Source organism: Salmo trutta, chromosome 40, assembly GCF_901001165.1.
Source record: "Salmo trutta chromosome 40, fSalTru1.1, whole genome shotgun sequence".
NCBI classification, from domain to species: Eukaryota; Metazoa; Chordata; class Actinopteri; order Salmoniformes; family Salmonidae; genus Salmo; species Salmo trutta.
In genome coordinates this window covers 1,704,963-1,719,940 of record NC_042996.1, presented here as the reverse complement: position 1 = coordinate 1,719,940, position 14,978 = coordinate 1,704,963, and the positions used below count along the sequence as shown (strand labels likewise).

The following is a 14,978-nucleotide window of genomic DNA, read 5'->3' as shown; positions in this document are numbered from 1 at the left end:
CCCCCCCCCCTTTAAAAGATTTAGATGCACTATTGTAAAGTGTTTGTTCTACTGGATATTATAGGTGAATGCACCAATTTCTAAGTCGCTCTGGAAAAGAGCGTCTGCTAAATGACTTAAATGTAAATGTAATATACAGGTGGAACAGGAAGCCATCATTGCTTTTAAAGCTATGTGCCGGGCTATTAAAGCGCAAAGCCCTGCAATGGGACGATTGAAGTCTGGTGTAAAATCTCAACTTATACTGTAGATCTACAGAGACATCATGAGAGCCGCTGCAGCCGTCCTATTGGTCCTCTGTCTCCTGACCATCAGTCACGGTAAGTTACCATCATCTGAAACATGCTTGATGAACTTGGAATTGATCAAGATTTTATTGGTGCAATCTACTCATATGTCTTTGTCTCTATAGCATGGGACTGTCAGGAGCTAGTGGACATCAAGAATCTGATGCAGATTGATGTAGGACTGGGCAAGTGGTTGCAATGGACACAAGTAAAATTTCCTACTACCCGGTAGGTGATAAATGGGTGTGCCTGTCTGGTTCCCTGAATCATATCACTGTAGGACCAGCAGGGACCTGGGGTATCAACAAGGCAGACTCAATTCACAAGTGTGTGGCCGGTAACTGGGTGCAAGCTGCATGCAGGTAAGTGGAGAGCACTGCTCAATATTTATCCAGAGGACACCTGCTTCTTAGCTTTCCTGATACCATCAGGGTGTTGAAAAAATGATGAATGTTTTACAATTTTAACATGTAAGTCATTTGGCAGAATTCACAGATACGTGCTCCCGTTTGCTTGTCTGTCCGTCTGTCTTTGTTGTCTTCAGGCCTTCTGAAGCAGGTGGATGCTGGAGGTGTTCAGTTTATTGTTGGACGATACTCCATACTGTCGGACACGCACAAGGGACCAGACACCCCTTCCAAGGACAAGAGTGCCAGGAAGTACTACAGCTGTGGGCCCTTTGGGTGCTGGGCAGTCAACAAGAATGATGATATCTACTTAATGAGTGTAAGATCTGGGAAAGAGTGTGAGAGCTGGAGTAGAGTAGTAGAGGATGGAGAGTCTCAGTTATTTTAAAACTGTTTCATATTATAACTGTTGAAATTGTCCTAAAACCCTGATTGTATCTGTTTGTTTCCAGCTGAATCAAGACTGCCAAAACAACGGGTGGAGTCCCATTGACGGCAAGCTTTCCATGATTGAGGTGGCAACTGATGGTAGGGGGGTCAACTTTTTGGGTGATGTTTATACTAGGTAACGTTGTGTTAGGTTCTGAACAAACAGAGTAAAAACTCACAAAAAGCTCAAACTAAGTTCATTCACCCACTGGGTTAAACAACTGCAAAATACAAAAACATGATTGCACATACACATATATTTTTGTCCTCCCACTAGCCGGAATCAACTCCTTGCACATCTAGACAGCCAATACATCTCTGTTGCTTATCAAGAACTTGTTTGGTTCCACTCACTGGTGTAGTCATGGCCCCGCCTGACGCTAAACCTTTGGTCTGTTCCTTCTCACTCCATCTGACCTGTGACCTGGGCCGAATTCCTCTCTCCTCCTTAATCCACACCTGTCCTCCCTTATCTGTGACTGAAACCAGAAATTTGCCCTGTGCTTCCCCCCTTAGGATACATGAGATTCAACAATAACATGTTTGACAGAATGTAAACTTTCTTCATTCCCATGTCTCAGTCAACAATTTTCCCTACACCTACAGTACCAGTCAAAAGTTAGGACACAACTACTCATTCAAGGGTTTTTCTTTAGTTTTACTATTTTCTACATTGTAGAATAATAGTGAAGACATCAAAACTGTGAAATAACACATATGGAATCATGTAGTTACCAAAAAAGTGTTAAACAAATCCAAATATATTTTAGATTCTTCAAAGTAGTATCACAGTGATCCAAGATGGCGTAGCAGTGCAGACGTGTTTGTTGTTGTCCCGTGTAAATTGTCTTTTTTCGTCTTTTGTATATATTTCAATCTCTTTTTCCATTTTTAAATAAATATACCTTCCGGCAACCCGCCTCACCCAATGTGATACGGATCCGCTATTTTTTTTAGACCTTACAGCTAGAACCTCCATCAGAAGATAGCCATCAGATGCTAGCCAGCTAATTAGCTACCAGCTATTTAGTCATTGTTAGCCACTGCTAGCAGCCTTTACATCTAGCTCAGACACCAGCCGCTTTTACCCTGGATAAAACCCGCCAGTCTGCTCAGTGCAATATCAACCCTGAGAATATTGGACTGCTTTTCTCCACCATTACTCCATTACCGGACCATTACTCCAGATCACCACAGCTAGCTAGCTGCTACCGAGTGGCCCAGCCCTGAAGCTAGCCTTTGAGCCAGGCCCATCTCCCGGCCTGCTCAGTGGACCCTATGATCACTCGGCTACACAGCTGATGCCCCCCGGACTCTTCAGTAGCACGACTAGAAGCCACTACATCGCCGGATTCCTGTCGTAAGCTCTGGACCTTTGCATCGGATCATCGCAACTAGCTAGCTGCTACCGAGTGGCTAACGCCCTTGTCCCGAAGCTAGCACAAGTTAGCCCCGAGCCAGGTGCATCTCCCGGCTAGCAAACAAAATTACTCCAGCTACAATACCTCTTTAGCCAATTGACCTGGACCCTTTGTCGACACGGAGCCCCGCCGATCCATCACGTCTGGTCTGCCGACGTAATTCAGTCCGATGTTCCCTCAACCACCCTTTGTCGGATGTCGGTGAAGACGCTTCTGCTAGCACCGGCCTGCTAACCTTTATGAACGCTGTGTCTCCCGCTTGTTAGCGTAGTAACGACTTCTCTGTTTTATTTATTGCTGTTCACTGGACCCTATGATATCTGGCTTCATAGCTGATGCCTGCTGGACTGTTCATTAATTACGGTACTCCATTTTGTTTATCTGTCGGCCCCAGACTTCGAACTCAGGCCCTGTGTGTAGTTAACTGACCCTCTCTGCCCATTCATCACCATTTTACCTGTTGTTGTTGTCTTAGCTGATTAGCTGTTGCTGTCTTACTCATTGTTGTCTTAGCTAGCTCACCCAATCAACACCTGTGATTGCTTTATGCTTCGCTTCATGTCTCTCTGTAATGTCAATATGCCTTGTATACTGTTGTTTAGGGTAGTTATCATTGTTTTATTTTACTGCGGAGCCCCTAGCCCCACTCAACATGACTCAGATATCGCTTTTGCCCCACCTCCCACAAATGGGGTAACCTCAACTAGCATAACTTGCGCCTCCAGAGATGCAACCTCTATCGTCACTCAATGCCTAGGTTTACCTCCACTGTACCCGCACCCTACCAAACCCCTGTCTGTACATTATGCCCTGAATCTTTTCTACCACGCCCAGAAATCTGCTCCTTTTATTCTCTGTCCCCAATGCACTAGACGACCAGATTTGATAGCCTTTAGCTGTAAATCAAATCAAATGTTTTTATATAGCCCTTCTTACATCAGCTGATATCTCAAAGTGCTGAACAGAAACCCAGCCTAAAACCCCAAACAGCAAGCAAAGCAGGTGTAGAAGCACGGTGGCTAGGAAAAACTCTGTAGAAAGGCCAAAACCTAGGAAGAAACCTAGAGAGGAACCAGGCTATGAGGGGTGGCCAGTCCTCTTCTGGCTGTGCCGGGTGGAGATTATAACAGAACAAGGCCAAGATGTTGAAATGTTCATAAATGACCAGCATGGTCAAATAATAATAATCACAGTAGTTGTCAAGGGTGCAACAAGTCAGCACCTCAAGACTAAATGTCAGTTGGCTTTTCATAGCTGATCATTGAGAGTATCTCTACCGCTCCTGCTGTCTCTAGCGAGTTGAGAACAGCAGGTCTGGGACAGGTAGCACGTCCGGTGACCAGGTCAGGGTTCCATAGCCCCAGGCAGAACAGTTGAAACTGGAGCAGCAGCACGGCCAGGTGGACTGGGGACAGCAAGGAGTCATCATGCCAGGAAGTCCAGAGGCATGGTCCTAGGGCTCAGGTCCTCCGAGAGAGAGAATTAGAGAGAGGATACTTAAATTCACACAGGACACCGGATAAGACAGGACAAATATAACAGACTGACCCTAGTCCCCCAACACACAAACTACTGCAGCATAAACACTGGAGGCTGAGACAGGAGGGGTCAGGAGACACTGTGGCCCCATCCGATGATACTCCCGGACAGGGCCAAACAGGCAGGATATAACCCCACCCACTTTGCCAAAGCACAGCCCCCACACCACTAGAGGGATATATTCAAACACCAACTTACCATCCTGAGACAAGGCCGAGTATAGCCCACAAAGATCTCTGCCACGGCACAACCCAAGGGGGGGCACCAACCCAGACAGTAAGACCACGTCAGTGACTCAAGTGACGCACCCCTCCTAGGGACGGCATGGAAGAACACCAATAAGCCAGTGACTCAGCCCCTGTAATAGGGTTAGAGGCAGAGAATCCCAGTGGAGAGAGGGGAACCGGCCAGGCAGAGACAGCAAGGGCGGTTCGTTGCTCCAGAGCCTTTCCGTTCACCTTCACACTCCTGGGCCAGACTACACTCAATAGTAGGACCTACTGTAGAGATACGTCTTCAGTTAAGACTTAAAGGTTGAGACCGAGTCTGTGTGTCTCACATGGGTAGGCAGACCATTCCATAAAAATGGAGCTCAATAGGAGAAAGACCTGCCTCCAGCTGTTTGCTTAGAAATTCTAGGGACAATTAGGAGGCCTGTGTCTTGTGACCGTAGCGTACGTGTAGGTATGTACGGCAGGACCAAATCGGAAAGATAGGTAGGAGCAAGCCCATGTAATGCTTTGTAGTTTAGCAGTAAAACCTTGAAATCATACCTTGACTTAACGGGAAGCCAGTGTAGGGAGGCTAGCATATGATCAAATTTTTGGGTTCTAGTCAGGATTCTAGCAGCCGTATTTAGCACTAACTGAAGTGTATTTAGTGCTTTATCCGGGTAGCCGGAAAGTAGAGCATTGCAGTAGTCCAACCTAGAAGTAACAAAAGCAAAAAGGAGGAAACACAGTTAATCTACAAAAGAGTTCATCTGCCAAAATCAAGACAAAATGCTGTGCATAGATACTGTATAAGTTTTTAGGATGTAGTAGAACAATTTACAAGCAGTTGCTGTCAGCAGCAGCCAAAAGAGAGATGCTCTGCCTCTGATAGTTCTGGGTTACTGCCAGACTGAGCAAAACATACAGTAGTGGTGCGTGGGTAAAATCACTGGGGAAGCCAGAAAAAAACGCCATATTACAACCTGTGTGTTGTGATAGTTGAGTTGTTTGCTCTATAACATGTTAGTTCAGATGCCTTGACACCTTGACATGTATGTCCAAGGCCGAGGCAATAAGAAGACACCGTGACAGAATAAATTCAACCACACCTTTGTTTCATCACGAAACCAGATAGCAACCTCTGTCCGGTGACGTCCACAATGCATCTTGCATGTAACAAACAGTGACATGACATACAGCACGGTCAAGGAAGTACATTTTTCTGACATTTTCAGACCACTAAACTATTGATTTAGAACCACGTTACCCGCAAGTATAAAAAAATAAACAGGAGCTGCCTTCACTATTCCAGCACCATTTAATCTTCAACATTTTAACATCAAATCCCCTATGCTTAGTCTAATACAGGGACAACTAATATACCAAAATATACCAAAAACGATTTAGTCCAATCAATGTCCAATAAATGTAATCTCACTGTGTTCTTTGGGACCTTCAATGCTGCAGAAATGTGTTGGTATCCTTCCCTAGATCTGTGCCTCGCCAAAATCCTGTCTCAGAGCTCTACAGACAATTCCTTTGATATCATGAATTGGTTTTTGCTCTGACATGCACTGTCAACTGTGGGACCTGATATAGACAGGTTTGTACCTTTCCAAATCATGTCCAATCAATTGAATTTACAACAGGTGGATGATCAATGGAAACAGGATGCACCTGAGCTCAAAACGAGTCTCGTATCAAAGGGTCTGAATACTTGTGTAAATAAGGTATTTATAATTTTTATATTCAACAAATGTGAAGAAAAAAATCTTGCTTTCTCGTTATGGGGTATTGTGTGTGCAGATGTCGTTTTGTGCCATCTGCTTTGCATAATATAAGGAATGCAAAATTATTTGTTCTTTTAATTTTGATAGTATATTTAGACTATTACTCAAAAACTATCTTACTGGGTGACTTTCACTTGTAGGTGTGGACTCATCTAGTGGCCTGGATACTTGACTTTTTTACCATCAGAAGCCAGAGGTTGAGGGTAAATGGGTGCCTGTCAGGGGAGCTGGCATCATCAACAGGCTCACCTCTGGGACTTCCTCTTGCCACTCCGATATATACTGTATATTCTGTCGTAGCCACTACACTCTTAGAAAAAAGGTTTCCAAAAGGGTTGTTTGGCTGTCCCCATAGAATAACTATTTTTGATTCAAAGTAGAACCCTTTAGAACTCTTTTGGGCTCCATGTAGGACCTCCCAAAAGGGTTCTACCTGGAACCAAAAAGGGTTCTTCAAACGATGTTCCTATGGGGACAGCTGAAGAACCCTTTTCGGATCTAGATCTCACCTTTTTTTCCCTAAGAGTGTACGAGAACCAACTCAACCTGTTGTTTGTGGACGACTCAGTAATAGTCCTTCATGCAGTTAAAACATGATGATTTTGTACATTCATGCAATAGTTTATTCTTATTCTAGCTGGTCTGACTAGCATGGTGTAGCTGGTTTTGCTAGTGACAAGCCTTCAGTGTATTTTGGACAATGGTGACAAGCCTTCATTCACTGTGTTTTCGACACAGGTGATAAACCTTCACTGGATTTTGGACACATACAAGCTTACAATGGTGATGCTGTTATACTGGTGACGAAGCTGGTCAAGCTGGTCTGACCACGTCCAACAGTTTGGGTAGTCGTATTTAGTATTATTTCTAACCCTGGCAGTCATTCTGGATGCATATTGTGTGAGAAGAAAAGTTCCAAATTGTTGATATCCCCACTCTGGCTGGATTCTGATAGGAATTAAACATCCCTTTTCAAGCTAGCATGACGTGACTTGATTCTGGTGACTGGCTTATTTTGGTCACCATCAAAAACACACTGAAGTCTGGTCATCACAAAAACACAGCAACGAGACCACGGAAACACAGCGAAGGCTGGTCACCAGCATCGTCAACAGTCTCGTCCTGGTCTAGGCTGTTTTTCTCAGAAGAGGAGGCTGCCATCTTTATGCATGTGAATACTCCACACTTCAATTCTGTAGGTTGACACAGCAAACGTACAGGCCTAAAGAAAGTCTACACCTCCATTTTGTTGTGTTACAAAGTGGGATTGAAATAGATTTCATTGTATTGTTTTTGTCATTTATCTACACAAAATACTCCATGAATACTCCATAATGTCAAAGTAAAAAAAACTAATGTGAAATGTTTTACAAATGAATAACAATTAATGAACTAACATATAGTTGTTGCGTAAGTAGTTCAAAAGTAAAATGTGGCTTAACAAATCACATAAGTTATATGGACTCACTCTGTGTGAGTCTTCCTCTGTCCCCTCTACATACAGTGGCGAATTTAGGTATAGGCGACATGGGCAGCCGCCCAGGGAGGCATCTTGCCGGGGGCGGCACTAAGACAACACTAAGAGACATCTACATTGGTTGGTTACCAAGAAGACAGTGAATGTTCCTGAGTGGCCAAGTTACAGTTTTGAGTTAAGTCTGCTTGAAAATCTATGGCAATATTTGCAAATTGCAGTCTAGCCATGATCCACAACACCTTTACATAAACTATATGACCTAGTGGGGCCTAACCCAAACCACGAAAACCACCCCCAGACCATTATTTCTCCTCCACCAAACTTTACAGTTGGCAATATGCATTCGGACAGGTAGCGCTCTCCTGGCATCCGCCAACCCCAGATTCATCCGTCAGACTGCCACCTCAATTACCTCGACTAACCTGTCCTACATATTGACTATGTACCGGTACCCCCTCTATATAGCCTCACTACTGTTATTTTACTGCTGCTCTTTAATTATTAGTTATTTTTATTTTTTACTTATCCATTTTTTACTTAATACTTATTTATTTCAACCAGTTTGTTGGTTAAGGGCTTGTAAGTAAGCATTTCACTGTAAGGTGAACAGGAAGAACCACTGTGGACCGCCACGACATCCAGATACCCACTGGTCCAGTGTTTTAGAACCTGGACACGTTTAGAACCTGGACAAAAGTTTATTTGAAAAGCTTACGAAAGCTCTGCTCCTGTTTGTTGGTAAGTCCAGCAGACATGTAAAATACAACCATACAATACATTATTCAAAAAGGTACCAAAAAGTACAGTAAAAATAACACTTCCATCTCCATCTCAGGGGGGTGAAAACTTATATAATCGAGGTACATTTGTGTTTTATTTTGCATTAATTTAAAAGTATATCAGTTTTCTTTCACTTTGACACTACAGAGTATTTTGTGTAGATGGTTGACAATAAAATTGCTATTATATTGCTATTATATCCGTTTTGATCCCACTTTGTGAATACAATTTGAAGAAATCCAAGGTGGGTGTGGACTTTCTATAGGCACTGTATTTCAAAATGTAAACAGACAAGACGTGAGAAGAACAAAGGAACTCTCCTCTCTCCTCTCTCCCAGACACCGGACACCATCAAGTCTTCGCTAAACAGGTGGAACAGGAGCCATCATTGCTGACAGCTGTGTGCAGGGCTATAAAAGAAGCAACGTCTTCCAAGGGGACAATTGAAGTCTGGTGTACAACCAAACTTATACTGTAGATCTACAGAGACATCATGAGAGCCACTGCAGCCGTCCTACTGGTCCTCTGTCTCCTGACCATCAGTCATGGTAAGTTACCATCATCTGAAACATGCTTGATCAACTTGGAGTTGAAGTTTTTCTTGGTGTACTCTACTCATATGTCTTTGTCTCCATAGCATGGGACTGTCGGGAGGTAGTAAACATCAAGAATCTGATGCAGATCGATGCAGGCCTGGGGCAAGTGGTTGCAACGGACACAAGTCAAATCCCCTACTACCTCGTAGGTGATAAATGGATCCGCATGCCTGGTTACCTGAAGCATATCACTGTAGGACCAGCAGGGATCTGGGGTGTCAACAAGGACTATGCAATCTACAAGTATGTGGCCGGTAACTGGGTGCAAGCTGCAGGTAAGTGGAGAGCATTACTCAATATCTATCCAGAGGACACATGCTTCTTAGCTTTCCTGATACCATCAGGCTGTTGAAAAAACGATTGGTATTTTAAATTGTAACTTGTAGGTAATTTGGCAGGACTCACAGATATGTGCTCCTTGTTTGCTTGTCCGTCCGTCTGTCTGTCTTTGTGGTCTTCAGGCCTTCTGAAACAGTTGGATGCTGGAGGTGACCAGTTTGTTGTGGGGGCTAACATGGACGATACTCCATACTGTCTGACAAGTAGTGCCACAGTTGGTTACAAGGGTCCAGGCTCACCCCTTCCATGGACAGGATTGCCAGGAGCTGTGAAGTACTACAGCTGTGGACCCTTTGGGTGCTGGGCAGTCAACAAGAATGATGATATCTACTTAATGAGTGTAAGATCTGGGAAAGAGTGTGAGAGCTGGAGTAGAGTAGTAGAGGATGGAGAGTCTCAGTTATTTTAAAACTGTTTCATATTATAACTGTTGAAATTGTCCTAAAACCCTGATTGTATCGTTTTGTTTCCAGCTGAATCAAGACTGCCAAAACAAGGGGTGGAGTCACATTGACGGCAAGCTTTCCATGATTGAGGTGGCAACTGATGGTAGTGTCTTTGGGGTCAACTCTGCGGGTAGTGTTTATACCAGGTAAGGTTGCTACTGAACTTTGTGTATGGTCCACCTCTCCCCCCCCAACAGTATTAACTTGAAAATGACTTGTAATAATAACTTAGAATAATGATGGTATACCTTTAATTATAACTCTTATCCTTACAGTACATGCCATGTGAATCTCTTTACACAAAAACAAAAATATTGTAGGTACATAAATAAAATCAGTTAAATATAATCAGATCTAAACTTATAGGACTTATTAAGAAATGTGTAGCCAGTGTATGATAAAATATGTAAAAGTTGGATGTCCTGTAAAGCTACAGTTTGGGATAAAAAACAACAACTTCCCAGACACCCCACCACTTGTTCTGGTAAACCGCTGAGGAATGTAGTTAGAGAAATGTAACCACTCTCACATTCATACATGGAGCTACGGATGCAAAGACACAAAAAAATTTTGTTTTAAATTTTTTTAACATGTTTTTTAAAGCTAAACATTGTTTGTTTACAATAACATTGTTTACAAACAATTGAGTAAAAGCTTACATTTTGGCTTCTGATGTGGTTGAATAAAGCTCAAGATGCAGAAGTTATATTCTTCAGAAATCTATGGCTATATTTAATTATTAAAGTCCAAAAATGGATGTACTTAAAAAAATGGATAAGCTTTAAAACATGAACTCCAACCCTTTCTTCAACACAGAGACGGCATCACAGCCAGTAAACCAGAGGGCACCGGATGGAGCAATATCCCAATGTGCATGCTCATGGGCCACGTGACCTACGACCTGGGCCGTCTTTGGGTCGTCTCCAAGTCTGCCGTCACCATGGTGTGCACACATTAGCCTCTTCTCTGTAGCTGAAGGCCGTTCGGGATCTGTCTAAAGTTCACTTGCTAACTCATTGATCTCTCTTTCTGGAAAAGCCTTTAGTTCATTAGTTCATAAATCCTTCATTTTAAAACCTATTGCTCTACCTATTATTTTCAGTTCTTCAATGATCTTATTGACATTTAAAAAAATATCAATGAAGATTTTATATTTTCTTGACCACTCCTTGATTAACACTTCAATAGATCTTTGCCATGGAGGCTATTTAAGTGTAGTGTATACTAGGGCACGGTCATGTTGCTCACAATCCACATGGGTTTTGCTGTGCTTCAGAGGTCATCAATAGGATTGGATGGAATCCTTGTCATTGTTTATTATCTCATTATATAATAATTTCCTGCAAAAATAAAGCATTCATTTTGAAACTATTGTAATTTCTGTGTTATTGCTTTTTTTAATGATATTGAACAGAGGGATTTTAGATTGCTCTGCTAGTGGCGATTTAAGCATCGAAATCTTGGTGGGGCAAACTCAATCAATAGTTTTTTAGATACATGCCAGCATAGCCACTGCACAACACAAACTGCCCACAAACTGTTAGGCCCTACATAAAGCTATCCCAACAGCAGAGCTTCCTTTCAGCACCATGGAGTGAATCCTTACCACCACTACACCTAGCACTCAGCGGAGCCTGGCAACCTGGTCTCAGAGAATTTAGTATTATTCTGTACGTAAATCCGAGGACACTCAATTTAGTATGATATGTTACATTTCGTATGGTATGTATTCATTTGTGGATGTCCATTACCATTTTCCCACGATATGTTACGAATTATAATTTGTATTATGTTACGAACTTGCAAAGCGTACAATATGTTACATATTCTGGTTAGGTGGCTAACGTTAGCTAGCTGGCTAATCTTAGTTAGGCTAGGTTAGGGATTAAGTTTAGGAGTTAGGTTAAAGGGTTAAGGTTAGGGGAAGGGTTAGCTAACATGTTAAGTAGTTGTAAAGTACCTAATAAATAGTAAGTAGTTGAAGTTGCTAATTAGCTAAATTGCTAAAGCTAGCCGTGATGAGATTCAATCGCGTTATACGCCCACCCATCCACCCAGACTTAAGTAATCATATGTCATACCAAACCTAACATATCATACTAATTTGAGTGTCCCAGACTTACGTTTATCAGACCAGGCTGAGCCCCGTCTTGCAGCAATACAGTTCATTCGGCCTAATTTACTGCATTTTATAAAAACATAGCTGATATGGCTGACTTGCTTAAATATATATGGTTTCCATGGATTCCTTGTGGATTTGTGTAATTTGATAAGAATCACTATCTGCTTCTATAATAGTGAATGCCGACATGAGTTTAGATTTTGTACCATACACAAACATTATTACATTTATGTTCAGTAAATTAAGGTTTGTTCTGATCATTAGCAAACGAGCTACGACGAGGTAGGTCTATTCCTTCAGTACTTTCAAAATGGACACCGACAGAAATTCAGATGTTAGTTCAGATAAATTCAGCAATGTGTTGAGGCCTTAATACCTTTACTCTTCTTTTAATCACCACACACACACAGAGAGAGAGAGAGAGAGACGGTTAGCCTACCATTTGAAGTATTTTATTAGGCCTTTGTGGTCTAAAAAGGAAGGAAAATACAATCACGAGGATGCACTTTTATAGGCAATATATTGACTCTCAGACAGCGCATTGAGCAAACAAAACAACCCTTGCAAAATCAACTGGAATTACATGGGTCTATAAACAAACTCTTTGTTGAAAATAAATATTTGAATGTAAAGAGACTGTCACTGGCAAACATGGTTACAGACCCAACAACATTGTATAGTGTCCCCTCCTCATGGAGAAAAACACCTGAGCTAATTATAATACACAAAGTAAGCAAAACAATTAAATGCATAAGTCAAAAATTACCTTCAATTATGAACAAGATACTAATGAGATAGACCTATATAAGCAATATAACAATTGAGATGTACAAAATACGGCATAAGGGAACAATGAGCGGATAAGAGGGAAGCCATCATTTTGATTAAGACATTAATGAGCGAGTTTAAATGCCTATTTGTTTCAGCACTTTTGAAATGGACAGCAACAGAATGGGCCGTTCTTACAGTATTCTCCCTATACACCAAGTCAGAACCGTAGGATAAATAACAGGGCATATAAGCAGACAATAAAAGCTCCTACAATATTCAATGATGACAGTTCTCTAAAACTGGCTATTGGCTACAGGTGCACCACCCGTCAGAACATTCAGCTACGTTTTGAGGGGGAGAGGGACCAAATTCTTATGGTGAGACACATGGGCTACCGGCTTACTACACAACATACAGTTAGTGTTACTTTCTCAGCTACAGTTTACATATCTCCCTGGCATACTACATAATTTATGCAGCAGTTTCCAATAAATATTTTTGGACTCACCATTGTTGTGCTGTGCTCACTTGAACAGGAAGGTGGCATGGCAGTCCCTCTTGTGGGCAAACTTTGTCATCATCAAACTTTGTCATCAAAGTCTAGCATTCTCTGGATGAAGTCATGCTGGATTGATGCATGGCCAATGATTTCAACCTTTTCTGGCCCATAGTGTTGCGTGTGAATGTTTATCCTTTTAAGCTTGATAATGAGACCCTTTCAGATAGATGTTTTCAAGCCTTAAACCCAGACTTGGACCACACACCCTCTCCACCGAATAGCAGGCAAAATAGTGATTGCTTTGCGGCACTTGCAGTTAGCCACTGATTCCTTCCAAACCACTCATTGTTGAATTTGTGATTTCCGACTTGTCGTGTAATGTTTATGTCCAGCGGCCGATGAGCACAGAGATGTTTTATTTATAATTTATCTTCATATGACAAGGATTGTAAAGTATTTCCCAGTAGATTGTCAATGTGATTCATGATGATGAATGCTTGTCTAGCTAGCTAGCATGCTTGCTAAGATTTGGAAGGTATGATGTTGACATGATCAGTCCAATCAAAGCTACGGTATAACGTGTTTTGACGTCATTTTATCTGAACCAAAGATAGACATCTATGAGTGGTTCAGATTTTGGTTTGGACCGGACTAAAAACCAATGTCCGTGGACATGGAAATCAAGACCGGTCCAGACAGGACAAAATAAAAGACGTCCAAAATGTGTCGGCATCGATCCGTGCTTATTGGGGTGTAGCCTACAGTGTCGCCTGAAACTGCATTTTATGAATGGCCATCTATATGGTAGGCCTACCATTGTGAAACACCCAAGAAAGAATGTCAGGTCCAACAGGACCAAAAAAAGACGTCCAGAGGACAATGGCGTCGGCCTGTGCTTACTGGGGTGTATCGTACCATGTGGGCCATCAAATGAATTTTATAAATATTGTGTTTGGCCCACCATTTGTAAAACAGGCTGTTGTGTCATACATTATATCTCCTGCCTGTAGGCTACAGAAAAGGTTACATACTATTTCTACCATATGCTATATCCACGTACGGGATCAAGCACATGCACCAACATTTTTTATGGGTTTAATCATAGAATTACATATACAGTCCCTAAGGATCTCTGTGGGCCTAGTCATTAAGATTTTTTAACTTTTCAAATATGTTACCTTCTATTGTGGCATAAACACAACCAATCAAGATGTTTTCATCTGATTGTCAAACTATAATTTCAAAGGGCTCCTTCATAGGCCACCCACACATATTTATCCACTTGCAAGATATTTCCAGCTTCCATATAGTGTTGAGTGGAAAGAGACATCTCTTACACAAAACACCAAAAAGTTTAATGTCAAACTTGGCTATTGTCAGTAGGGTAGATTGTATGCGTCCACTGCTGTTCCCGCGCATTTCGGTGCCGGCCACTCATCTCTGCCTTGGCAAAATATCAGTGTTCTCGTTGAACCACATCGCATTTGAGTGTAGGCTATACCATTGTTTTTCAAGTCCATTCGCTCATTTGTCATGCCTCTGAAATGCAGTAATCAGAAAAAGGTGTGTAATAGCCTACAGTTTTTTGTGAATGGCTCATGTTTCACCTTGGCTCTATCTCCTACATGATCTATGTTTGTGGAGCGTCACAGCGAAGCTTTTAGCCAACAGAGGTGCCGCTGGGAATGAACACGCAAACCACCCTCTGCCCCCAGCTGTGCCCTCGACACCATATGTGAATTGATTGCCCCCCATCTATCTTCTGAGCTCGTGCTACTAGGTGACCTAAACTGGGACATGCTTAACACCCCGGCCATCCTACAATCTAAGCTTGATGCCCTCAATCTCACAAAAATTATCAAC

At 42.2% G+C, this 14,978-nt stretch overlaps 1 protein-coding gene and 1 pseudogene across 1 annotated transcript; both read left to right on the top strand.

The window, feature by feature from the left end:
• The first annotated feature begins 265 nt into the window (after positions 1-265).
• On the top strand, positions 266-1,263 carry LOC115180110 (fish-egg lectin-like; annotated as a pseudogene).
• A 7,509-nt stretch (positions 1,264-8,772) lies between these two features.
• On the top strand, positions 8,773-11,097 carry LOC115180464 (fish-egg lectin-like). Its single transcript, XM_029742567.1, has 5 exons — positions 8,773-8,890; positions 8,980-9,213; positions 9,400-9,617; positions 9,751-9,869; positions 10,540-11,097. The coding sequence occupies exons 1-5, from the start codon at positions 8,836-8,838 to the stop codon at positions 10,679-10,681; spliced, it is 768 nt and encodes a 255-aa protein (XP_029598427.1). The 5' UTR covers positions 8,773-8,835; the 3' UTR covers positions 10,682-11,097.
• The last annotated feature ends 3,881 nt before the right edge of the window (positions 11,098-14,978 follow it).

Excerpts from the sequence above, each read along its gene's own strand:
- LOC115180464 (XM_029742567.1), top strand. The coding sequence starts at position 8,836 with ATGAGAGCCACTGCAGCCGTCCTACTGGTCCTCTGTCTCCTGACCATC. Across the intron at positions 8,891-8,979 it reads TCTCCTGACCATCAGTCATG|CATGGGACTGTCGGGAGGTA; the intron begins GTAAGTTACCAT and ends TTGTCTCCATAG. Across the intron at positions 9,214-9,399 it reads TAACTGGGTGCAAGCTGCAG|GCCTTCTGAAACAGTTGGAT; the intron begins GTAAGTGGAGAG and ends TGTGGTCTTCAG.